The sequence below is a fragment of the Phyllopteryx taeniolatus genome, chromosome 23 (genome assembly GCF_024500385.1).
Source record: "Phyllopteryx taeniolatus isolate TA_2022b chromosome 23, UOR_Ptae_1.2, whole genome shotgun sequence".
In the NCBI taxonomy this organism is placed as follows: Eukaryota; Metazoa; Chordata; class Actinopteri; order Syngnathiformes; family Syngnathidae; genus Phyllopteryx; species Phyllopteryx taeniolatus.
The window spans coordinates 1,591,669-1,618,792 of record NC_084524.1 but is presented as its reverse complement, the minus strand read 5'-3'; the positions used below and the strand labels follow the sequence as shown (position 1 = coordinate 1,618,792).

The 27,124-nt window shown below is 46.9% G+C and overlaps 2 protein-coding genes and 1 long non-coding RNA gene across 8 annotated transcripts in view; 1 reads left to right on the top strand and 2 right to left on the bottom strand.

The window, feature by feature from the left end:
* LOC133472758 (uncharacterized) lies at positions 1-10,784 on the bottom strand. 6 transcript variants are annotated; one of them, XR_009786810.1, is made up of 3 exons: positions 6,750-10,784; positions 733-5,732; positions 1-511 (listed from the first exon to the last, which is right to left on the bottom strand). It is a non-coding gene; the product is annotated as an uncharacterized LOC133472758 (long non-coding RNA). The 6 variants fall into 6 exon arrangements; XR_009786814.1 differs by having other exon boundaries at positions 1-4,616; positions 5,147-5,732; XR_009786811.1 differs by having other exon boundaries at positions 1-5,347; positions 5,594-5,732.
* tkfc (triokinase/FMN cyclase) overlaps positions 10,746-27,124 on the top strand; it is a 43,933-nt gene continuing 27,554 nt past the window's right edge. Inside the window, exons 1-4 of the mRNA XM_061763974.1 lie at positions 10,746-11,877; positions 16,128-16,257; positions 16,343-16,499; positions 16,790-16,849. The gene's annotated coding sequence lies outside the window, so the exon portion shown is untranslated. The remainder of the gene's footprint in view (positions 11,878-16,127; positions 16,258-16,342; positions 16,500-16,789; positions 16,850-27,124) is intronic.
* LOC133472726 (cytochrome P450 26B1) lies at positions 12,103-26,291 on the bottom strand. The gene is made up of 7 exons (XM_061764005.1): positions 25,889-26,291; positions 18,342-18,566; positions 16,051-16,169; positions 15,814-15,970; positions 15,571-15,726; positions 14,846-15,130; positions 12,103-14,333 (listed from the first exon to the last, which is right to left on the bottom strand). The coding sequence occupies exons 1-7, from the start codon at positions 26,090-26,092 to the stop codon at positions 13,941-13,943; spliced, it is 1,539 nt and encodes a 512-aa protein (XP_061619989.1). The 5' UTR covers positions 26,093-26,291; the 3' UTR covers positions 12,103-13,940.

The following is a 27,124-nucleotide window of genomic DNA, read 5'->3' as shown; positions in this document are numbered from 1 at the left end:
AAACAATAAAACACATCAGATTTTATTTGTAGTTGACACTAAGATGACGATAGTTGAGTTGACTTCAATCAATCGATGACGTAATTGATTCCCCACACCACCTGTTGATTTTAGTGAGCCGTCCGTGTTGTTAATGCCAAAACATGAGTGGCGAATAATCGAGCTATAACCGTCATTGCGGAACAGTCTGCATCCTCACTTCTTGTAAGTGAACTTGACCAGAAAGCCGTGCGCACGCCGAGAACTCACACGCTGTCGTTATCCAAGCATGCGGAGCACAGGTCAAAGTTCACAGGTTAACTAAGGGGACTCACAGAAACTTGAAGGGGGGGCGGATGCGGGGGGAAGGAGGGGGGGAGTTCAAATCTGCATCTGGCCTCCAGATGGTTTGTGAGTCATCCTCGGGTTAGACGCACACATACACACACACCGTATAGAACATCACTTTTGGCTTCCCCCGCAGAGACGAGATCATTCCCAGCTTGGGTCGATCCAGGGGTAAACTTGACACCTGACAGACACACACACACACACCAGGCAAACAAACAGGACTGTACAAATCACATCCTTTTCACACATGGACAAATCAATTTTCAGCAAAGCTCCTGAAGCCCAAGGTAAAAGGTCAGCGCAAGGTGCTCTAGTTTCCTTTTTAAATGTACCGTTTTCAAGCGTTATCCATATGCAGCCTAAAACATAAGATGTGATGTGTGTTTGTGTATGTGCGCGCACCCGAAGTAAACACAGCAATAATCCCACGCCACCTGGAGATGACCCGGTGACATCATCTCTCCTTGCGCGTCGAAAAACGACTCGAGCGAGCGCTGGACGCCTCGTCTGGCAGCTGACAATGAAAAACCAAAGAGAAAGCATCGGAGAGCATATCTGATCTCACACGTACAGATTGTCTGTGCGCTCCAGAGGTCACAACCTTTGATGTCTTCCTGGAACTGTTGTGTAACTGGGGATGTTTTGGCGAGTTGGTGCCAATGCAGCGTGTGTGTGTGTGTGTGTGTGTGTGTCATCTCTCTGACACACATTTGCAGATGTTTGTGTGGTTATGTTGTTTTGATGTCCTCTACATTTTTCGACTGCTTTTGGTTTGTTGGGGTGAAGTCGTGCATGACTTTTGGCTTTGTGGACAAACAAGTCAGCTGTTAATCACCAGGAGTCAACTAGTGCGTGTGTTCTTTTGTCAGTTCCATGTTTGTGTGTGTGTTTGTGTGTCCCTTGGCATCCACAAGCCCTCAATCTTCTACTTGATTTTATTTCCATCCGAGGGAGTTTGTGTGTGTGTGTACGTGTGTGTGCGTGTGCCTACTGTGTAAGGCCAAATTTAAAATGTGAGAAAACGTCATATTAATGCTAATAAATCATTGATCCACCATGTGAAAAATCAAACATGCATTCTAGATATTATAAAGCACATTCCTCATTCATGTTTATAGTGTGATTCCTTCTATTTACTGGTTGAATTATGTCCATGTGCTTGTAAAACACGCGCACATGCCAGCATTTTGAAAGGCCGCCTCACCTCGCCAAATCGTGTTTTTATTCTTGTGAGCCACAGGGTGTGGGCCAGCAACAAGCACAGGTGTTTGCAAAGTAAAAGAACGCTCGTTGTGTTCTCTGAATTCAGCAGAATTGATAGTTTTACGGCCAATTTATTAACGTCGCCAGTTGTGAGACCTGGCGCGATTGTGGATATACAGCGTTATGAGGGAAAAAGAAAAGTGTAATTTTGTGTCGGCTTAATGTGTTCTGACACTTTCATCTTTTTCACTTTCTTAGACGTTACGGTGTACTGTATAATGCCACCTTTTGTTTTTGTGCGTACTCACAAGCGTTGGCCGCCGCAAGTGGGCTGCAGCTGCTTTGAAGCGCATGTTTTAGACTTTTTTTTTTTTTTTTTTTTTTTTTTTTTTTTTTATGTGGGAAGGTTGGAATTAGGTGAGCGTTAACGACAACGCCGATGTTACGTAAAATCACACATGCCAACACATAGTTGTGAAAGTGAGTCCTGTGGGGAGTTGAAAGTTGACAAGGTTAATAGGTGAAAACGATTCCGCTTCTCACACACACACACACACCCCCGCAGGTCGAGCAGAGGTAAGGATGACACTGTTGGCGTAATGTTCACGTGCACACACTCGTGCACGCACTCACGCACACACATGTGGGCCCGGGTCAGGCTGAGGCTGAAGTTGAAGATTTGCTTTTCAGTTGGAGCCTGGAGAGCAATAAATAAATAGTACAGACCTAGTAGCGACACACACACACACATATTCAGACAGTGGGTAAAATAAGATCCGACATTGCGCTCTAAATATAAGAAATGGACCCATAAAGTTATATAAAACATTTTTGTGGAAATGATTTGACCACAATGCAAGGACTATGTATCCCCAAATCAAACCACAGCATAACTTCTTCTCAGTGGTATAAGCCCGCTGTCACTGGGTCTATAAAAAAAAACATTTGGAAGTGTCCACGGTGCTAGCATTGAGAACATTAGCATCCATGTAAACAGGAGTTGTTTGCCTTGAATGGCAGGAAAGTGTGCATGGCAGAAATGCAGCTCCTATGCAATGGGTCATTTCAATACCCAGAAGCTAAAGTTGCAGGAATTTTAGATGGAAAAGTGGCTTCGTATTAATTGTATCTGTTGCCACATTTAGGGAACCTTTGACTCTGAGACAAAAAGTTCCCCAGCACCGAGAGTACCCAGAACCAAAAGTTCCCATAATTTGGGGTGGAAATGCAAAGGGTACTTTTGATAGTTTTCCGGTCACTAAAAGGACCCCACAACCAAAAGTTCCCATAACTTCAGGTGGTCGCCAACTCAAGTTTTTTCGTAATGTCCACTTCACTCACATTCATTGGATGAAGTGAAAGTTGGTTTGTGTGTTTGTGTGTGTGTGTGTTTTAGAGGTTAGTGCAGGTCTCGGAGAAAGGCAGGTCACAAGTTCAGCACCCCGTGTGAAGTTATGGGAGACTTGCAGTGGCGTGTGTGTGTGCGCGCAAAACAATGTGTAAAGGTGCGTTTCGGGTTACAGCTGGCGGCAGGGGGAGGGAGGGAGGAGGTTTGCTTGGACCGGGTGAGAGTTTTGGGGTTGCTGAAAGGCAACGAGGTGAGTTGAGTGTTAGCGGGGCAGGAGCGGCAGAGTCGAGTTTCGGGTCAAAAGGTGTCAGGAGGAAGCGAAGGAAAAGTTGGTGGCAAAGAAAGCGGCAAAGTGGAATCCGTTGGGGGTTTGGATTCACATTGCAATTCTCTTTTAGTGCCTATATGCAATTTTGTAGCCAAGCTAGTGCTAGCACTAACGGTTGTACGTAAATATGCCGGCGTTATGTTGAATCATGCTTCATGTGTGTGGAGTAATTTAATTACAATAAAGTGATTTAATTACAGTAAGTTAGCACCCATTATTTCTGTCAAGTATACACAGTAAATGAATAAGTCATTTGAATAGACACATTGCTCCATCCTGTTATCGGCTCGGTTATCGGTTATCGTTTTTTTTTTTTTTTTTTTAACTGTGATCGGCCCCAAAAATCTTGATCGTGTAAAGCCTAGTTTTCATTAATTCATTCGTCCTGCGCCCCCTTCTTTGGGAACCACTAGTGTAATACAATATTTAGACCTTCTTCTACCAGAAATAAAGGTTTGTTTCTTTCTTTTTCCGTTCTTTAGTAATCAGCAGTTGAACATGGGTTTCTGACCAAAAATTGGCGAAAACGAGCTTTTTATGAAAAGAAACATCAAGCAGAACAGTGACTTAATATTGACACGAATATTTTTTGCATTTGTGACAGTTCAAACGATAAAACAGCAAAAACAAGACTGAGAACGGGCTTTCGATGGCAAAATATTCATTTATTTATTTATATACAACTATGAAACGTGCCGTGAGCCGGGCAGACTCACTGCATGGCTCCAGTTGAACGTCAGTGAATTTTTAAGTAGAGGGCGTTTGTCATTTACTCCATCTTTTCTCACAATCGCAACATACACTTTCCACTACCTGCCGCAACACATACTCTGTTTGTACCATACATACATATAAATACTCTCTCGGAGTGTGTCTAAACTTGTCCGACTTCCAACGTTTTAGCATTTCTTTCCCTCATATTTGCCGTAGCAAGCCGAGATTCGACGCCTAATCTTTATCTTGTACTCAAAAGCTGTGCTGATCGCAAATCCAAAGCGATGCAACATCGCCATCCGCAGGGATCTGTCAGTCATTACAGTGTTTTACAAAGCTGAATTTCACAGACGAGCTGGGCGAGACCCTCTTCCACACCTACCCGTTGGAAAAACTTGATGTATATGTACATCTGTGGCCGTAAACGGTTGGATTGCTGTTGATGAATCGTGTTGTTTGTGCTGGTGTGCAAAATCAAGGAGATTCTGGATTCTTGTTTTCTCATTTTTGCAGCTATTCCGGCTGCAAAATGTCATCCTGCATGTACCTGTTGTCTCTTGGAAGAGGCCCAATTTTAGCATCAGTATGAGGGCAATATGTCTGCCAAGGTTAAATCGGCTGCTGATGGCGTTTCGCGTGACATGAAGGACTGCAGGCTGCTTATGGACGTTTTTCTAGATGGTCAAAGGGGATCTGAAAAATTCCGAATTGGCAAGTTTGAGCCGGACGGCGAGAACAACTAGACTACTTCTCTCTTTTCCTTTTCCCGCCAGGCATCATCATCTAAACAGCTTGCCCTCTGGAAGACCCTCGCACGAGTGTCCTCCAGCCCACCCCCCATCCCCCCCCCCAACTATTCCAGTAATGTGAAAGTGTTTATCAGCGCATGTGTCTCCTTGTGTCCTACAATATTATTGTGCTTGGCTGCAGCAGCGATCAGCCTGGCATGGAGCAAACGGTAACACCACCTGGGCTTTCTTCTTCGATAGCATTCCTCAAAAGTCCAGAACGTGGCCTGACCAACCCCGGAAAAAAAGGCGTCAGCTACACTTAAGTGACGTCTCTCGAAAAAAGGCGGACAAGCCGGACGGAGCCAGGCGATCTGGTTCCCTCTTTAGCCGAGTCATTAGTCGGGACAGGCCTTTATGATGCGTTTACGGCTGGAATACCGTGTCTGGACAGATACTGTAAGTGTGTGTGTGTGCGTGTGTGCGCGCACTCACCATTATGTCTCTATCACATATGTCATTGCCGGGTCAAACACCTCCAGACAAAAATTCAAAATCTTGGCATGCGCACGGCTGTGTGTGTTCCAGCGCAGCGAGCCATGACTTTAGTGCAGACAGATGCAGAATCCATTGATGGAGAATGAAAGCAATAACTGGCTCCCTGCACAAACGTTGGCCACACTCGCTGCATAAAGCCTCTCGCCAGGTAATATGAGGGCAGGATAGAGAGACAAAGAGAGAGAGGGTCGAAGGGTGGATAATTACACTTCAAAAAATGAACAACATGAAAAATTTGACTTTATTTTCCCTCAACGGTCAACTTTAATTTGCCATAATTGCCCTGCACAGGCACACACACACACACACACACACTTCCTTAACGGCAACGTTACAGGACAGGATGTCGTCAAAAATTTTTTGGGATTTTCAAGGTGAGCTCACCAGGAGGGCGTGAAACGGATTCCCGTCTTGACGCTTGCGCAAACCTGAGGCCGTGCGTGAGTGAAGCTGACTCGGACGCGATGAAGACTGCCATCCTGGGCAACACCGATGATCCTCGTGGACGTCAAAGTTCGACGCGCTGAAGGAGAGGAAAAAGAGGAATGTTAACAGTCACGCTTATTTGAGGAATGCAGAAAGCGTGAAATGAAAAAAGGAAAACCATTTGGTTACGGGAATCCAACCGAGTGCTGACCGGCTCATTTTCACCGCAACACAAAGGCGGAGTGTGTGTCTTATGTTTGCACGACTTGAACTATTTGGCGGCGGCTAGCGGATACATTTCCCCGCTCGTCTTCCCGCTACATGACAGCGGAGAGTTTGAAGGGCCATAAACGCTCCTTGGACGCCGTCCCGTCTAAAAATAAGTGAACGGGTCAAAGACGTGGAGGTTTCCATTGACTGTCTTGTATCTCTATCAGTTCCACACTGTGGCAGCTGACACATGCACTTAAAATGCAGGCTCAGCACCAGCCAAAGGTGGCAAAAGTACTTAAGAACAACTACAAAGGCATACACTGGAAAAAGTACAAGTACCGATTCAACACCTTGACTTAAAGACCCTTTAAAGTGAATTAAAAGATTTCTTTTTCAATATTTTGTACCTTTTGAAGATCATTGTTGAAAACGTGCACAGACTGAGAACTACAGTATGTAGTGTTGAATTGTGGCGCGATAGCATCTTTAATTTTCCTGATTATGATTTTTTTGGGCTAAAACGGCGCCACATGAGTCCCCCCACCCACACTATATAAGAACTTGAGCGCCATCGGCACTTGCAATTACAACATGCAGTTAGCTAGCTAGCTAGCTATACCCGCACCCCATAATCTTCCCTTTGGATAGTTAGCTGGTGTAGCTGCTTTAGAACGCCTCATTGTTGGACGTGACTGTGCGCATGTCACCGAAAGAGACGGAAGAGCGAGTTACAATTTTTTTTTGTTTTTGTTTTATATACTTTGGGATTTGTTAATCGATCTGATTTGGCACTCTTCTCTGTGGTGCGTTGAATTTAGAAGCCATATTTTGTCAGAACAGTACAGATCTGCAAAGGTTGAATTGAGACTAGACGAGTTCTTGTTTATTGAAGATGTTTCACCTTACAGGTTTTAAAGGTGAAGGTTTTTGACTTGGTATCGCCTCCGAAGGGCTGCGTGCTCCGTCTGGGGTGAGGAGGTCAAAACACGGCCGTTACAAGATGCTCCCGCCTACCGACGCGATGCGTCCAAACCTCTAATCAGGCCTCCTGTGGTCGCCAGAAGCCGTCTGCTGTAAATCAGCTCCGTAATCCTCTTGTGTGTCCTCAACTTGACTCCGTCTCTTGTCTCATCTGTTCGCTATTCCGCTGCGGCCGCAAAACTGCCGCACAGGCATTATCTGAGGCGTCGGCTCTCACCTGATCGCCGCACTTGTTCCCACCGGTCACGTGGGACTTTTCAGCGCGCGCACACACAAAAAGAAAACCTCCCGTGATCAGCTCACCACTTTTTATGTAACTCCGTCTCTTCCAGCCTGCCTGCTGCTGGTCCAGTGTTGTTTCGTTTCCTTTGTCCTTCAAGACTGCAGGTCAGTGCGAGTTCAGGGACTGGATCCCCACCACAGGACATCCCAAAACCACAGCTATGACTTTTTGTATGCCTTCACGGCTTCCTCGTGATGCATTCAGGGACCCTGAGGAATGCCTGCCTCTGATCTGTTTGCGGGACGTTTTGTTCAGATTGATGATCGCTCCTTGCCGCGACACATGCACACACACAGACACACACCCACCCGTGCCGTGTTCTACATTTGTGGGCTTCTATGAATAGCAGAGCTGACCAGAAGCATGCAGCATCGCTGGCCCGCGCCCAACTTAAACGGAGTGTGTTTTGCTTGAGCTCAGTGATACAGACGCTCGCCAAAACAAGTCGTCTCGCTACCGCCAGCCACGTGTAGGAGCGTGCGCGCGACCGTGCGCGCGTGTCCGTCTGTGTGTGGGTGTGTTTGTGTGTTTTATTTTCATGTCGTCGCTGAAGGTGACTCACGTGAGAAGATAATTTAGAAAAATGTCCCAACTGGTTTTCCATCCTGCTTTGGACTGCATCACAGTCCCGTCGGAACCAGATCACACGACCGCTTTGGTGTATCCTCACCAAACTTGCTCCACTACTCAATAAGCCGTCGAGCACCTTTGCATCTTTTAACCTTCATTCATCCTGGTAAGGCAACTGACAGTGAAGCTGGCGAGCAGGGAACGATGATAGGGTGACGATGTCGACTTGCCGTGAGGAAAGGACAGCCAGGTTCTCAGAAGAAGATTCGAGAACGCCATCATGAACAAAGCTATTAGAAATGATTTAGGACAACACCCCTTTCTGCCCACAGATATGTAGCGTCACGGCAACGAGGCCTCGGCTCTGTTTAGTTGTGGTTCACGTGACTGCAGTGTTGCGCACCAGAGAGTGCGTGTGTGTGTTTTGAATGAATGGAATGAGTGAATCGTGTTAGCGTATAGCGACTGTGCTGGCGTTTGGGTGGGTCGGTATCCTAGTTAAGGTGGAACACGAAGGACTCGTCACATTGCAAAAACGTACAGCGATTGTAGAAATCGGCAATACCGTGGTGCCAAGTACATCATCTCAAGCAGTTCACAATTTGTATCTAATAACATGACAAAACATCAAAAATGTAAACAAATGTAAACTCAAAAGCTGTGCTTAGCTCTAATCCAAAGCGATGCAATGCTGCCATCTACAGAGATCTGTTAGTCGTTACAGTGGTAAACAAAGATGAATTTCACAGACAAGCTAGGCGAGACCCTCTTCCTTCCTGTTGGCAAATACCTGCATATACATCGGTGGTAGTAATTGAGTTAAAATGTATTCATGTGTGCAGATCGCTACTGAAGTCTTTTGCTAGTCGAACTTGGCTTGTTCTGACCAACCAATCGGAGGATGGAAAAATGTTGACCTTAATGTGGGTGAGCTACTGGGCCCTGTGAGGAAAAGTTTAAATCTGATTGGTTAAAGAAACAGTCTCATTGCTAATATAACTTACGTGACATTGGCCAGAATGAATGATTGTGAAGGCTGTGGGCAGATTAGATTGACTTGCCAACGCTTAGAGGCTGAAATCTGATTAGACAAAAAAAACATTGAACTCATGCGCATATTGGAAGCAGTGCAGCTAAGAGAAATGCTACCAAATAAAGAGAATACAATTTGGTGGAACAAATCTGAGAATTTCGGTCTTCTCGTAGGCCTTCGACTCGCCACTAATAATGACACATCGCCGTCGTTGACGCACACGATGTCGTGCCAAATCATCGTCATGTACACGCACGGTGGGGACAAAGCTGAGTTCTAGTCCTCATCTGAGGTCAACAGTAGCTCAGATTTCACATGGATCGCAGAAACATTTCTCCTATGTCACGTTGCCACAAGCGCGCGTGTGTGTGTATCTATCGGAACCGCAGCATAGCCCGAGGACGACGTCACTTGGCAGGCACACCCCAGCCCAAATGTTAAAGCCGGTCGGAGTGCCACTGCAGACACGCACACAGGCGCAACAATTCGAGCCACGCCACTAAAAGTGGCCTTCAGCTCTACCTGCTGTTCTTTTTGTACACACTGCACACACATGCACTTTTTTTCCACTCACCCCACAACCCTGATTGATGTGCGAAATAAATATTTTAGACTGGCCCGTCTCTCTCTCGCTCCCTCTCCTCAATGTCACGGCAAGATGAATGTCTCTGAGAAAGGGCCGTTCATTTAGTAGCCCACCATTTATTTCACGTACACGCGCACACCCACGCTGTGGTACACGAGCGTCGTGCCAGAAAATCTCAGCGCATCAGCAGTTTGCGCGACGCCCAGAGCAGCAGCCAAGCAGGTCGCCTTGTGAGTGTAAATTAGCAACAGAAAGAGAAACGTTTCCAGTTGAGAATTTAGGGCCGATGCAAGTGTGCGTGTGTGTGTTATGTGGACAATCAAGTCTTGTCTTGTACAGTACACGGCAGCGACTTTAAGGCTGGATTTACATTGCAGGTCTGAAGTGCACAATTGTCTACATTTCAAGTGTTTACATTAACTGTACACTTGAAACGTATACATAGCCAAAGGGCATGTAAAGATCTGTGTTAAAGTCATGGAAGTACACAATAAGGACAAAAATGCAAATATTAAACATTGCATACAGTTTAAAGCAGGAGGGCCTGTTCTAAACACCTGTTGTATAGATTTACATTGTCGGACACCAGAATCGGAATCATCTTCAGGAATTTGTAGTTGGAGCCGCTCTAGTACGACAACAGACAGATACGTTCGTGTGAGACATAAAAACACAGTATGAAGAGTCACTGAGCAATAAAAGGTCTTTTTATTTTTTTTAGAATTTTGTTCTTTTTTGACAATTGTGCAAATGATGCAGAGTCCTCTAGCAATTCAGAGGAGTTTGAAATGACTAATGGAGCAATAGTGGTGTACAGTGAACATTGTGACTTCAAGGAATGTATGCGCTTTAAAGTGACTACAGTGAGTGCACGAATAATTTCGAATTGGCCCGACAGAGATATTGTACACACCTAATGTCCGTTATTTTGAATGTCCATATTTACACCTTCTATACTTCTCTAATGTTCATCCTTACATCGTCTTTCGTGTTTGAAGGGTCTAATGTACATATTTACGTCATGTTTCACGTTTTGTACACCTAATTTACTATATTTACATCACATTCCAAGTTGTATACACCAAGTTCTATGCTTGCGCCATGTCTTGTTTTCGCTGTAGTGAGATTTACAGTGAGTGTTTTTATGTATACAGTATTTACATTGACCCTGACCCATATCTGAATTATACCATTAGGTGTGCTAAGTGGTCGATGGAGCTGTTTTTGTAGCGAAAATGACTCCGCTGACCAGTGATGGACCTTGCGACCAGTGCTAGGTGCTGGTATTGCTGGTTTAGAGGCGAGAGTTTGTGCGTGCTGTCAGCTGCCGCGGGCCAAAACACAACTTTAGCCGCGACCTCCACAACACCACAAGAGATGTGCTGAGCCCAACAAAACAACTCATCTGTGACATTTCCAGGTATTAGCTATGCCCGACCCACAAGGAAACCCTCAGCCAGCTGCGGTGGTTTTGGAATATAATCCAGCGATACCGACTGTGACGGAGCCCGTACAGATTCACCTCTCTTGAAACGGACCGCATCGAGCCGCTGCAGCCACAGAGGCGACTTCGCCATCATTCGCAGGATGTCTGCTGGTCATTTCCTTCTCACTCTGACTTGCTGACTTGCAATTGGATAGCTCGTTAAAACAACGCCAGGTGAAGCCTTCGAGGAGAGAAACAGTGAAGCACAGTGGAGGATACATTATGTTGTGGGACTGTTTTGCCCTGTTTGGAAGGAATCATGACATTTGCGCATGACCAAGGGCTTTTACAGCCAAATTCGCTCCCCACCGTTTGGGCGGAAGATCATGTGTCTTTCAGTGCAGTAAAGCGCGTAAGATTGCATCAAAAGCACAAAGCATCTCAAACCCATTGAAAAATACTGGAAAAAGATGAACTCGGCCAGGAAAGAAGTCCTACGAGCATTCGAGAGTGGGAAAGACTGCTAGCTGACTTGCGCTCGAAGCTTCAAGACTCCTGTCACAAACGTTTGGACAAAAAGTTGTACTTCAGCAGCAAAATATTTAGTAAGTCCTGTCCAGTCTCCAGTCGACGCGCTCACAAATGAGGACAGAATGAAGCCATTGTTCCTTCTGGAAGGCCGGCGACGCTGCCGGTGAGCGTGTGCGGTGACATCATAGCCTCGCGTAAACATGTGCAACACATTGGAAGCCCGTGAGAAGCCCCGCGTGTCAGCGCGAGCTTCAGCTGCCCCCTCGTCAATCGTCTCTATTGATTTCTTAGTGCTGCGAGGTCACGGTAAGCCCATAAGAAAAGTCATCGGAGACGAGGGGATCCGCTTTCGCTTTCCCGTTGGCCGGAAGCGTCGACGCTGTGGTTGTTACGGCAACAGCGATCCTGATCATTTCCTGTGAGCCGTGTCGGATGTCACGTGTCAGGTTGTGCGGTTTTGTCATCTTGAAGCACTTAGCGCTCATCTTTGAAGTGTGTGTGTGTAGGTGTGTTTTCTCTCTGTGTCCTGTCAAGCTGAAGAAGTCTTTGGAAAAACATCCGCCTGGCACTCCGCAGCCGACTTGACCTTGGACCTCGTGTTTGGCGCCCGGCGACGCATGTGAGTGTGTGAGAGAGAGAGAGAGAGAATGAGAGAGCTGTCACGTTCATGACCCAGTGGATTGACAGCCACCTCGACCTTTAAACTTCAGGAATTCTCTGGCATCATTGCTGTTACGCAGACTTTGTTTATTTTGAATACTGTATATCTTAATTGTATTTGGATTGAAATACACAACTCATTGTGTCAGTATTTACATGTGATGAATTGCAATTAATCAATTAATTACACTGCCATTTTTTTTTTATTTGTGTCCAACCACAATTTTTTTTTACTACATAGTTTATTGCAGGAGTACATTGAACAATCACGGTGACAAAAACAACCAAAAAAGAAGACATTCATAATTCAGCTAAGCAACATAATATTTCCTATGAAAATCCAAATATGTACAGGACGTCCAGACAAAGCATCAGGAAAGAAGAAATGTAGTCGCTTGGCCCTTAAAAAATAGTCTTACCCCCAAGTGCTTTGCGTTTTCCATAATTAATAGCAAATAAAATGCAGCGATAATAAGTCTAAATAACAAAACACTGCATAATTACAGTCATCAATTAACACTATTAACAATTTCAACACTGTGTACAATGTAAATGAAATACATAACATTCTATAGAAATCCAGTATTTTCCAAAAACGTTTTTTTTTCTTCATTTCGGCTCAAAACTAAAATAACTCTGTCGTAGAATTAAAAAAAAGTTGAACAACAATAATAACATTAATATTAGGTTATTAGTCGATAGCTGATTTTTCCTGTGGCTTGCGAGCTTGCTTGAGCATTACACAAATTATGAAAAACAGTAGTAGTAGTTTTTTTAAATTTTTTAAAACATTTTTAAATTTTTTTATTTTTTTTTTTGCTTTTTACAAAATGCAGACCCTACAATTATATGTGTGCAAGTATGTATACACTCTTTTGCCTGATTATTAGTTTCATTCAAAGCAGTTGGTGTAGAGGTCTGCGCTAGTTTTAGCTAGCGTGCCTAATGACGTGTAAAGAAACACGATGCGAGTTTGACCAAAACAAACAAGTTTGGACATTTCGAACTCTCCGTGAGACGATGTCCACAAAGAAGCAGCAAAGAGAATACTTGCCGTCCCATTCCTGAACAAGTCAGTGGTGTGTTTAGACAGAAGCGCGTGCCACACTATTGGTCGTTCTCCGTGCCCTGCCCCCCTCAAACCTCATTGGTCCGTGCCGTTCACGCTTTCGGTTGGTTTGAGGGACGCTCGGATGGAATGATTCTGCTGTGTTGTCTCTCGACGTGCTTGCGAGGAGCAGCAAAGCGGGAGCGCCGCAATACGACAATCGAAACCAACACGACGACGAGGACAAGCGGCATTTACGTTTTGAATGGGCCTCTTTTCCCATCACTTGCTGGTGTTTCTGATGCCAACTGTCAGCAGGCGATAGCTGTAAACGCAAGCGGTGGGTGCTAATTTGCTCACGACGCGTTCCCTCTTCAACTTTCCAATGAAATAATCGAGGAAATGAGCATGCAGTGGTATTGAGCCAATCATGAGGCTGCGAGGCAACAACCAAGTTTGGTCTTTCTAACAATGGACGAGCCTTTTGAGAGCCTATTATAAACCGCAATCAATTTCACCCAAAGGTCATTCTCATTCGTCGGGAATGCAGTTGAACTGTACACTTGAGTAGTCAAAGCAAACGACCCACAGACAAAGCTGTTCAAAAATCCAAGCTCCCATTTGACTTTTGATTTGAAAAGAAAGGAAAATTTACCCTGCTATAATGATTGGCCAATTTGGATTGAGCAAATTCCCCCAAGCCTTCGCTTCCTGTCCTCGGGTACCCTGTTTGCTCCATCTTGCCTATCGATACCTCCCTCCCTACAACCCCCCCCACACCCCCCCACCCCCACCCCCCACACTCACACACACATTCCAATGATATTCCATCGCTTTTTGTTGAGATGATAGCAGAATCCTCGTGGCAGCTTTTTCCTTTTCTGTCGGAACTGGAGGTGAAAACGTTTCTTTTAGTCCGAAAAGGTGGAGAAGAAAATGTGGCATCCTTCTTTTCCCTCCTTCAATCATCACCTTCACACGGTCGCTCCCAGCAGCTCCTCTGACTTGGCCATGATCTCGTTCTGGTTGGAGTCCAGGCCGTAGAACTTGACCTTTAGCCCGTCCACCGGGTGGACCACAGGCACGGTGACCACACGGGGGAAGTGTCGCGTGGCAAGCTCGAAGCGACTGGTGCTCGCGAGCTCGATGGCCAGGATGCGCAGGAAGAGCGTGGCCAGCTGTTTGCCCAGGCAGGAGCGGACGCCGCCGCCGAAGGGCAGGTAGTGGAAGCGCCCCTCTTTGTCTTCGCCACGCTCCTGACTGAAACGGTCAGGGTCGAAGGCGTCCACGTCCTTGAAGACGGATGACGTGTCGTGGGTGTCCCGAATACTGTACATCACACTCCAGCCCTTTGGAATCTGCACCCCCTGCAGGCCGAAAGACAAAAAAAAAAATGTTTCAAAGGAGCTCAGCAAACATCCACTGACTTGTGCTCACATTGATAAGAATCAAGCAATGCGTCCCTTAACAGGTATCCGAGTGCCTTAGGAAATTGTCCAGGTCCAGAGAAAATGAAATATTTGGCTTTGATAGAACAACTCAACCCAAACATTGAGACTAAGAACGGTCAAAGAAGAGCAGTTCTCTTTTAATCCACCAGGTAGATTATCCACCAATATATGACACTTTGACTACTAACAATACTAACTTACAGTGCTTCTTTTGCATTCAACTTGATTCAAGACTGGCGGATGTGAGGCGCTTTAAGCCGCCTCAACAGCGGCGGAATCCCGGGCAATTAAAGTGCTGTTTTGTTTTTTTTTCTCAGCGGGATTGGCACGATGAATCGTCAGGCAAGCCAACAAATGTTTCCTATGAATTGAATAACTGGGAACCGATTCTATAGAAGAACCGGTTTTCGATTGCCATCTGTGCTTACGTCGAGTTCAAAGGTCTGCATGGCGGTTCGGTACGCCCCCGAGACGGGCGTGAAGAGCCTCAGAACCTCCTTGATGACGCAGTCCAGGTACTTGAGGCTGACGATGGTGTCCAGACGCAGCTCGCCCTCGGGGCACAGGCGGCCGTTATGGAGGAAGCCCCGCGCCCTCAGTTCCTCCCGTAGGCGCTCCAGGACCGGCGGGTGGCGCAGGAGCTGCATGATGAGGGAGGTGCTGGCGCTGGCCGTGGTGGCGAAGGCGGCAAAGATCAGCTCGATGGTGGACTCCTGCAACAATGCGCAAATATGTCGTGTTGGCCTTCAGGGGAACTTTGCAAATGTGACGTTTTTCCTGGTGGGAAGAAGCGGCCAGTGGAAGAAATAACACGGAGGCTCTCGTCTGCTGTGTGTTGCGTATGTGTCACAGGGCCTCCCCAGTTTACTTTCTGTGTGTGTGTGTGTGTGTGTGTACAGGAGGCCTCTTTCAGACCCCTCCAAGGGGAGTGTTGACTTATTTTTGGCCCTGGACTTAACCCAGAAACCACATGGAGAGAGAGCGAGTTGAGTTTCCACAGAATTCCTTGGAATGACTTGAATAGGTAAACAGAGGGTGTGCCCGTACGCCACTATGTGTGTGTGTGTGTGTGTGTGTCTCGTTCTCGCTCTTGCCCGGATGATTGATGAGTGACGCGACAAGTGCGCTTGTGTGCAAGAACTTTTGGTCCAACCTTCAGCTCCTGCATGGTGAGCTCGGCGCCGTTCTCTTTGGCGCTCTCCATGAGGACGTCCAGGGCGTCGCTGTAGTCTTTGCCGTGCGTGCACAGCGGCTTCTCCCTGATGGCTTTCTCGATGCTCTTCTGCAGCTTGTCGCGCGCTCGCAGACCCTGCGGAAAGGCACCAAAGAAAAATGTCAAAATCACATTCAGTTTCAGTGGAAGCCGTTTTTCTGGCACAAGGCACGGAGTGCGTACCTTCCTGTAGCCACTGAAGGGCATGTCGATGGGCAGACTGAAGAGGTTGTTGACAAAGTCCTGGAAGGTGGAGAACAGGTGCCTCATCTCCTCCTCCGAGACCCGGAATCCCAGCAGCACTCTCACCGCCATGGTGAAGGATAACCTCTGGCTCTCCCTGAGGGAACAGGCACGCGTCCGCGCTGAGGTCAAAGCCGCTCCGGAGTGTGGAGGGTGCTGCTCGGTGGCGGGCCTTACCTGTAGACGTTGATGGGCTCGGGGTTGGAGCTCCACACGCGCAGGCTCTCCTGGATAACTTGCTGGATTTTGGGCAGGTACGACTCCAAGGCCTCGTGGCTGAACACTTTGGCAAACACCTGCGTGCACGGATGAATGAAGACGGATCAGCATTAGCGGGTCGGCTATCGGAGTCTCGCTCAAGGACGCCGCGGATCGGGAGATCTTGTGGGTGGATGCCGCCTTGCCCACGCATTCTTCTGTTGGTTTGTGCCCGGGCGGTCATCTTAACCACTTAACCATTTCGTTTCAGTTTGAGAGCACACACTTTTTTCCCCCTCTGGTCACCACAACGGATCCACTGATGAACCCGCAGAGATGATGTACAACTTTGTTCTTTGACTCGTGCAAAAATGCTGAAAACGGCCTGATGGAAGATGTATACAATCATGGATTCGTTTCTGTACATTGTAAGTAAACTTAAGTCTCACATTTTAGACTTAATGGCAAATTGATGATTAGACTGTTGAGTATGTTTGTGATTGTGCGGTCAGTTGCTGTTTGATTAAACGAGAAGATGATGAAGTCAGCCAAGACCAACTTTCTTTAAGCTTACCCAGGTCTCTTAGATATGAAGTCATTTAGACGCTAACATGTGTAGCATTAGCCACGTGCCAATGCCTTTACAGTCTCTCCTCTGACATAATGTCATGTCATTTTGTTTGTCATTTGACTTTTTTTTTTTTTTTTTTTTTGCCAGGTGACATGCCTCCACGACGTTTGCACGGAGATCCAGACAAGATTGCCGGAACTTGTCCAGGTTAGTGGGGGGGGGGGGAAGAGACGCACACAAATGTTTGAATTGGGAATCTGTGACATTTTGGGACATTCCAAACTTGGCATATGGGGGTGTGGTCCGAGTGCAGAGGGCGGCAATTGTTCAGCAGTCATTCTGCTGCCCCACAAAAACGTGACTGTCTTTGTGTAGCCTCCGGCGTGTGCACACACATGCGCACACACACAGTGCGGTATAGTGAGCGACACAGAGACACAGTGGTCCTAATAATGTCCATATGTCTTAGATTATGTGCTTTAAGTACTGTGAGCTGCTGGTTCCTCAAACATGTAAAGACTCCTTTATTCTTCTCGCCGGCCTCCTTTTCCCCTGCTCCTGCCTTGACCCAAACTTTCATACTCCTTTTTCTAGTTTCTATTTTAGCCAATCATCAGCTTCCATTTTGTACTCTACTGACTCCCTTGCTCCTATTTTGTACTCTAGTGTCTCTGCAGCTTCTATTTTGTAATCGAATGACTCCTGCATCTATTTTGTACTCTACTGATCCCTCACGACCATGCGTGTGTGTGTGTGTGTGTGTGTGTGTGTGGTGTGTTGTATATTGTCGTAAAGTCACAGCGTTCAATGTAAACGGCCACGCTCAGTGAGGACGTACGCACGCACGTGTGAGCGGACTAGTTTGCGTCACACGTGGTAGCCCCCTCTACTGGCCTCAGGCCTGCAGGTGCAGCAGCCTCTCTCTAAGATGCTCCCAAGTTAAAGCAGAGCCCTAATCTGCGTCCCGATTTCATGTTTGGCTCTCGACTGAGGGAAAGCCCGTACAAGCCGACGTCACGCTTCCTTTTCCATCTCCTTTCCACCGTGTTTCACCGCGAGCATGTTCAGGTGCGTGCGTCCGTGCGCGCTGGTGTGTCGGGGGGGGCCCCCGCAGAAAGCCCCTCTTTGTGCCTTCCTAATCAGGGGTCATTACACGAGGTTAGTGCAGGGGGTCTCCAGGGAGCCGAGAGGGGATCAGAGCCCAGATTAGACCCGACCGACCTCTCGCCGTCCCCAGGCGCCGCCGCAGCTGACCCCCCCCCATCTCCTGGAGGAGCCGGCGGGAGAAAGTGAGAGGTTGATTTACAGGAAATGCACTGGATTGTGCTTGTGTGTGTGTGTGTGTGTGTGTGTCAGAGAGGAAGGTAGGTATTTGCCCCGGGGACGAGGGGATAATAGCAGTAAGTGGCTGATTACCTGAAATGGTCCTGGCGAGGAAAAGATGGCGGAAAGAGAGATAATAGGTGGCGTCAGGGAGGAATTAAGGGCGCGGATTCACAAGCAGACGAGTGGCTCTTCCAGGACGCACGCCGCGACTCGAAATGTTTCCCTAATTCAGGGGTGTCGCGCTTCAACATCGTTGTCACGGTTGCCCTCGGCGGGCCGCTTATTAGGCTTGAGGAGATGATGCGCCGAGTGACTTAATCGGAGTGCGGCTTCAATTATTTGAGGAAAGGCCGTGTACCGCGTGCGTACTGACCTTCCTCCTCTTGCGGTGGATGTCGCCAATGCTGTTGGCGAGCGAGTTGGGTCCCAGCAGGGCGGCGGTGCTCTGCGGCCAGTCCACCGTCACCAGGGTGTGCTCGCCCATTAGCACCTTGCGCACGTTCTCGGCGCCCGTCACCCGGATGAGCGGGCGGCCCAGCAGGTGGGTCTTGAACACGTTGCCGTACTTCTGCCTCCGCGACGCGTGGAAACTCGAACCCTGCGTTGGGGGCAAGAGAGATATCCGGGTCAAGCGGGTCGCGCCATCGCCGACCACAATGGACGCCGTTTCTCGGACTCTTGCCCTGTAAATGGGCTGTGTGTGCGCACCGGAAGCAGCTTACCGTGTTACACGCAAGCACGTCATTCACACGCACACGTGCGGTTACAAACATGCTAGCGGTAAATTCATAAAATTCACAAAAACGCGCAAAGTAAACAAACATGGCGAGGCCGGACTGTGACAACACTAACTGGTTTGACCCTGGAGGCCTCTTGGGGGAAGAGAGATGTCCAAGACGCATACACGTGTGCACACACGTGTACACAACAACATGACTGCTGTGAGGTGTGTCAAACATTTCACTTGATATTTCCATGTTTCTGCATCTGTTGTTGCAGCCATCTTAAATGTGCGAAGATCACACTCCAGACCAGCAGGGGGCAGGTGTTGCCAAGTTATTTATAAAACAATTTATAAAGTTGACCGAAGTGCTGTACGTCAGAGGATATAAAAATACCAGATGCAAGAGCAAGCTAGCGCTACTAGCATCTTACCACGTTGCTAACAGCCGAAGAAACGGTGGTTTAATGTGTACGCAAGACACTCAAACCATCTTTCCCCGCCAAAATGAACGGAAATTCCAGCACCCCAAAAAATGTATGTACCACATTTTTAATAATAGAATAAAAAATAGTTATAATTTAATAGACTGTAATAAACAGTTTGTGCATCATGATAATTCTATGGTGCTCCTTCTGGTGTGCATGCCTTGGTCACCAGTGGGCAGTATAATGCATGGCCACCAGGGGGTGGGTGGGGGGGCAGTATAATACATACAGATACACTACACTTAGATTTGATGAAGACCGGTGCAACTAAACTGCAGTAAGATGAGTCGTTTTTTTCAACGGATAAAAAATATATGCCTGTTAAGTATTGCTGTTTGCTCTGTCGGCATGTCTTGCTACCGCTTGCGTTCAAATATAAGTTGTTTAAAGTTTTGTAATTACTGCAACATCAATGATCATATTGTTAGCCCATTTTTAAACCAAAATTGGTTTAAAAAAAAATAAAAACTTAATCCAATGTTTCGTTTTAAAAGTCAACTTCAGCTGGGAGTTGCAATCAACAGCTTGGAGCCTTTCGGCTCTTTTCTTTAATAAAATTTTTTTTATTTTATTTTTTTACGAATGATAGTTGCTTGTGACAAAAAATTGTAGATGGCGGCGTTCCATCGCTTTGGATTTGAGATGAGTAGAACATAAAGATTATGGGGTAAATCTTGGCTTGTCATGTCGATTAGGAGGGAGAGAGACGAGATGTTTGTGCACCTCACACTCCAACAGTATATGTGTGATATAAAGTGTGGGGGGGGGGGGGGGGGGGATTGAGAGAAAAGATGACACAGTCCATTCAGTCTATTTGTACTTTTGGTTACAGAACACAATATTCTGGGAGTCGTGTAAGATCAGAGGACTTTGCAACGGCTGGCAGGGAATGATTAATATCCTGATTTGTAAAGTGCATTTTGGTTTTACTTCCTAAGTGTTCAGGAAGGGGGCAAATAATCTGTTGGCCATTTGAAATGTTTTGGGGGTGGGGGCATTGGGGCGAATAGCAAGCCTTCCCTGAATTGCTCTTTTTCCCGTGAGCAACACGCCCACCTTCTTGTCGCCTGCTACGCCGGCTTGCACCAATTGAGCCCAGATGCCGCTAATTAGCATTTTGTAATTGTGCTAACCCGCATCAGATGTGTACGCCTTCACGAGGTGTCGACATTTTGTCTTCGCCGCCGGCGCGCTCGTATTTGTGACCCCCGCGACCCTCCCGCCCCCGGTGGTGGAAGAATGACATTTCTGGAGTTATTTTATTTTTACCGAGTCCGCATGAATCGTGGACAACGTCGTTCGTCAAGATGTTATTTTGTCTTCAAACTACTGATCTGAACTGTTTTCACAGCTCCTGTACACTTCCTCTTTTTTACTACACACACACACACACACACACACAGCAGGCTGCTGACTGGCCTCTGGAGCCCTCAGGGTGTGTGTGACAGTTTGTGTGTTTGTGTGTTGTTTTTCAAGCTACATTTTGCTGCCACATGGATGGAGAGTGGTTGAGTATGTCTGCTTGGCATGCATGCGCACACACATACACACAGGGGAAGGGGAGTTCCTTAGGCAGCCAGACAAGGGTCCCTTTCACACTCCCAAGATACACCATCAGATCGGTGTGTGCGCGCGCGCGCGTGCGTCTGCGGGCGCAATACATTACTATATGATTTTCCATTTCTCTTCATCCATTCTTAGTTTTCCACACACATTTTGGCAGCATACAAAATGTTTTCATGTCTTGTTCCTTACAAATGTTACACTGTATGTGAGTGAGGGTGTGTGTGTGTGTGTGTGTGTGTGTGCGTGTGCGTGTGCGTGCACTGCAGGGGTGTGGTCTGGATGACATTTAGCAAAAAAAAAAAAAAAAGGTGAGAAGTTGACTTCCCTCTCTGTCCCAAATCTGACACAGGCACACACATACAGCAAGTATGGAAAAATTGTGACATAATAACACTATTCTTCTATTCTTCTCTCGCAACATAACCACGGATGACATTTGTCTCACTCACGCACGCAAAAGTGAAGCGACACATCCACAAAGGCGAATCGGATCGGTGCGGCGCTTGAATAACGGGCACCTACACACTCGATTCGAGGGAAAGCCAAAATAATGACCTGTGGTACTCGTAGCGGAACATCCCAGAAAAGCGCCCGCCTCTCTCCGCCGTGCGCACACGCCCAGGGTCCGAGCGGCGCTAAAAATACCCGCGTGTTCTGTTGGCCTTGGCCCGCCGGCGAACCTGCGCCCGGCCTTATAAATGTCCGCTTTGTAGCGCCGTGGAAATGTCCAACAAATGACTCTTTTATTAGGCCATGACAAAAAAACACAGCTAATTATGTTGACTTAGATCGGCCTGCGTGTGCGTGTGCGTGCGCGACATATCACGGTGATGCTAAACAGGGAGACAGTGGGGGTTAGTGTTATGAGAAGCGGGAGGGGGGGGCTGCAGTGCTGAATGAAATGAGGAGAAACCTTCACTCGGAGCAAGTTACGACAAAACACACATCTTCCAGTCCCAAAACGTCGTCTATTTCTACATTACAAGTCAAGAAAAACTGTCAAGTGTCAATAAAAGGTCACCGCAAGGCAGCAGAAAACGGTACAAATAAAACTCTTCTCTCTCTCTGCCCACCTTTCACAAATACACCGCAATAGCTTTCAAATGTGCTTGCGAGTATGGAAGAAAAAAGGGCTTATACTTGCTTAAATGAGATTGTCCACATCTGTTCCATCCTCTCCAAAAAAAAATATATTTTTTTTTTTGTTTAGTTAGGAAAACAGCACTCTGTATAATTGTACTTTATAAAACATTTAGTAAAAGCACAATTTAATCAAATTTAAAAGACTTAAACGGTCTGTGTATCATGATTAATTCATTGCAGCTCCTTGCGACAAGAGCATGGGGTGGCAGCATGGTACAGATTTGCAGCCAAACGAAGAAGAGTTTCACTTAGCTACTGTAAATGGCTCAGTAAGCTGCACTAATGTTGTTTTTAGCAGAGCATAAAGAATATATGCCTGTGATCATTGTTATATGCTCTCTCTACATGCATTGCTGCACGCTTTGTGTTCAAATACCCATTGCTGAAAGCAATGGAACCATCCTACATAGACTCTAAACCCTCGATGGCGGTTCTCATTATATGTTGGCGTTAAGCGAGCAGACCTGAAGGCTCTCTGACAAACTGCGTATTGTGAAGTCGTTTGACTTCACTGCCACCATACAGCGCTTGTATCTCCGTTTTTTGCCGTCAAGTCAAAGCAAAAAAATCGTCTGATTTTGTCAAATGCGTGGCTAGGCGCGAATAGTTGTTAGAAAAGAAAATGGTGAGTTGGCTGTGGGCTTACTGTCCATCATTCACAGCCAAATGCAAAATATGGCGGGACATGACACAATGAAACACTTAACTGTAAACGAACGAGTTTGTTCTAGCCGCATTTAGCTTGACCTTAGCGGAGGAGGAGAGTGCGGTCCCGAGTTTAAAACCCGCCACCCGGCCTGATTGACGTCTGAAGCCAAAGTGGGCGAAATGAAGGTTAAAAATGAGGCAGAAGAGGGAGGAGGAGGAGCAGTGTGAGGACAAGAGGCGGCCAAAGGCTGCGAGGGAATTCCTTCCCTCTTTTCAGCTGTCAATCATTCAGACGCTGCCAGAGATGCCAGGGAACCTGCGTGTGCGCGCGGGTGTGTGTGAACGCCGCGATAGGGCCTCGACTCGACAATGACCCGCGTCGCCTTGCGGTCACGCCGTCACATCAGAAAGAGAAGAGGAAGGGCGGAAGGAAGGAAGGAAGGCGAGGAGGCGGGAAAAAGAAAAGGAGGAAGGCGGAACGAGGGAGAGCGAGAGTGCGGCGGCAGAGGAGGAGGAGGGCGGATTAGCGAAGAAGGGCTTCGGGTAGTTCAGCCAGAACACGAGTAGAATGCGGCGAGCGGAGAGAGAGAGAGAGCGAGAGCCTTGGCCCCTGACCTGAGGACATTTTAGAAAAGGAGATTATGCTTGTTGAAAACGCTCTAAGCGCTCACCCCGGGACCCCCGCTAAAGCCCCCGACACACACACATAGCGAGGCCTGCTCCTCCGCCGCATATACTAGTCTGTACAAGATCTACTTTTGCCCACCGCCTCTGGGCCTCCATCTTGTCCGGCTTTATGTGGACACGAGTAAAATGACGCCATGGAACGCAAAGCGCCACTCCAGGTGAAATTGGCACCGAACGTACAAAAGCAAAAAAAAGATTGCGATGACGCCAGAGGTGGCAAAGGTAAAAGTACTAATTCAACTCCTCCAAGTAAATGTCAAAAAGTATCGACTTGGAGTAATGCGTTCATAAATACAAGTTTGAAGATAACTGCTGAAAACGTGCTCACTTGTGGAGATATAGCAAACTGTTTGCACTATTTTAGGTTTCCGTTTTTTCCAAACTGATTCTCTTTTGGAGGGGTTAGGTTAAGTCCGACTTGACAGCCGGCGTGTGGACCGGGGCTTCGGGCTGACGTGACCGCTTGAGAGCGCCTCGTTGTCGCGGTTTAGGAAAGCCCCGCGATGACCTGGTGGGATATATTCCACGGCTCAAACATTGACACACTTACGTGTAGGCATAAGAACGATGAGTGGTATTTGATTGACAGCTGACCGGTAGGCGGTGCGTGGTTTCAGCACATTCAGCAGATATGTCTACAGCGTTTGAGAGCGGAGAGAACTGCGGGGCTTTCACTATTTTGAAGCCTCGTTTTTTTTTTTGTTTTTTTTTTTTTATGCTTTTTCTTAATCGTTCAAATTTGGAACACTCTTCACTGTGGTGTGTCAGATTTACAAGACGCATTTTCACTTTCAGTACGAAAGTTTTTCATATCAAGACCTCTACTTCGATTTACTTGACCTCTCTCTATTGACATCATTTTTACGTCTTATTATTATTACGATCCTATTTCGGTAAAGAGTAGCTACTATATATATATATATATATATATATATATATATATATATCTGTTTTCAAATGTAGGGAGTAAAAGTAAAAAGTTATTTGAAAAAATAAATACCCAAGTGTACTTCCCACCACTGCTGAAGACACACACACGTCAAATCCCTAATTGAATCAGAGCGGCTGAAAAAAGTCTGCTGTGTGTGCGCGTAACCGCAGCTATGCCATGTAAGCGCAGTAATGGAACCTTCTACAACCAAGTCTCCCATCACACAAACGCACAACGGCGGCAGAGAATTCTGGTCCGTTTCAAACATCTCCCGTTGCCCGCGTCCATGTGGTTTGAATCTGTGTAACGCTATAATAGCCGGGAAAAGTCGCCAACTTTTTTTTTTCCCCCTGCGCCGATGCGAGGGCGGCCGCTCGTTGCACGCGTCATTCCTTCGTTGACGCGCTCGGATTCGGATTTAAAAGCAATGATGGCGTACATTTGATGCTTCCCCCCCCCCCCCCCCTCAGGTGAGAATCTTGAAAATTCCCACCGCCTTTGAAAGCACCATTGCATGTCACATTTGACTGTGAAAACCATGTAAATGTATAATCACCTTAAAAACCAAAACCAAAAAACCAAAGTGACCTCTGCCAAGGCCCAACATGAAAATTCATGATGGGATGAAGAAAATTGTGCCCTTAAATGTCACATGTTTGTGTGTCACTAATCTCCCTGCAATATGCACACAGGTGTCAGACTTGCAAAATGCATTTGTTCCTTTCATTTTGGCACAAAACCGGAGCAAATTTGCCAATTTTCTCCCATATAAACAGATACTACAAGCATTTATTTTATTTATTTTTTTGATATATATACCAAATCCCTCCACATAAATTGGACAATAGTTGTACGCTTGAATTCTCACTCATTTGCATGACTTGAGATTTCAAACTGAATTTCTTCCAGGTCTAATCCCAGGATTGTTTTCATTTTGTGGCTCACTCTAAAGCAAACGTTTCTTACGAAATGGATTTATTCTTTTCATTTGGGCAGAAAATATGAACCGGAATTGCAATGTTTCGCCACTTAACCACTTTTACGAGCATTTGTTTTCACCAAATCACATCAATTGGACAATACTTAAGTCTTTGATGGTCACTATTTTCCATGACGTATGATTTGAAATTAAATTTGTTGTTTACCGGTCAAAAGTCTGAGAACACCCCAATTTTATTTGATTGATTTTTTTTCATTGACAGTCAAGCAATTCAAGTCCAATGAATATTGATATGGCAATGGTACAAACTAAGATTAGTGGAGGTTAAAAACAACAACAACAACAACAGGTAAGGTTGGTCAAAACGGAAAAATATTGTACAATTTGGAGTTTTCCAAAAAGGCGGGGCAGTGTCCAGACTTAAACCTCATTGAGCTGGAAAAATTGTGGTGTTCTAAAAGTTGAGAGATAGTGTCTGATAAAAATGAAACGCAGGGCCAATTACGTATAATATAACATGATGAGGTCATTTTACATTTATAAGCAAGCCTTAATTGGGACCGAACAGAATGTTTATTGGATTAGAAAAAAAAAATCCTCAATTCGCCGGCTCTGCATTTGTCTAATTTTCAACTTCTGAGGGCCCTTAACTTTGGGACAAAAATGAGCATCTTCCGCCTCCTGCGGCCTGCCAATCAAACGTCGTGATTCCAAGTCAGCGATGAAAAGTGTTGCACGCGCAAAAAGAAACGAAAAGGAAAGGAGCGAGTGAAGCCACGCAGCCGGCGCCGCTTACCTGCAGGAGCCAGTGGCAAGTCTCGCCGATGAAGGGGAAGCCCATGGAGCCCTTGGGCATGGGCAGCTTGCACTTCTTGTCGCGTGTGGCGGTCCAGCGCAGCTGCCACAGCTGCTGTGACACGGCGAGCAGCAGCGCCACGCACAGCGCGCACGCCGCCAGCGTGGCCAGAGCAGACAGCAGGTCGAAGGTGTCGAAGAGCATGCTGGGGCTGGGGCCGGGGCGGGGGGGGACGCGACGAGCGAGCGAGCGAGCTCCTAGCAGCCGCACCACCTCATGTCGCTCGTGTGAAGATGAGGAGGAGGAGGAGGAGGAGGATGCTTCTGTGGGCGCGCGCGTGTGGGCGCACTGTGCGTGTGTGCGTCAGTCAAATGAGTGTTTATATAGCGCGCAGGCAGCGGCCAAGGTCTCCCCCCTTCCCCGCCCCTCTGCTCCACCCCCTTCGGCTCCTGGAGGACCCCCACCTCACCCACATCCCCTTCTCAGGAGGAGGAGGAGGAGGAAGAGGAGAGCAGCGTGCCGTGTCAACTGTTGAACTAGTCACCTGTGCGCCAAACTTCGGTCAACTTTTGCAAAAGTTGACCTCTGCGTCAAGTGGCGATGTTTGAATTCCGTGCAGCGGATGTCGTTGGCCTCTTCACGTCTGAGGAGCTGAGACGACTTGTCGGGAATCGGTGCGACACAAATAAAAGGGAGTGAAATGGATCTGGTGTGACGTAACGAGGGCCACGCCGTTGGTCGTTCACGCGTGGAGTTTGTTTGCATGTGTGGATGAGTCTCGCGCAGCTCCTGCTTGTTGTTGAGACGGCAGCGCAACGTCGCCGCCTGGTGGCAGCGAAGCTCACGGCGGCGCGCCAACGCTTCTTGGAATAGGCGAGGGCGTCAAAGCGATGTCATGACGTCATCACACAATTGGCCGGGCCCTGCGTTTCATTCTTGTTATATCCACATGTTTTTTAACGACAGATTGCGTTTGAAATCAGAAGTCATGCAAAATAGTGGCAAGTAAATATTTAGGATGCAATTGTCCGGTTGATGTGACAAAAAGATTTGATGGGGGAAAAAAACTTGTAAAACAAGTTCAAGTGAAGAAAAATTCTAATTCCGGGATAGATTTTTCAGCCCCCTAAAAAAAAAAGAACAAATCCATTAAGGTAAGAAACATGGAGACACACTTATTTCATGATGATCCTGAAAGTGTGGCGCTCGTACCACGAGTTGTACGCGGGCTCCCTC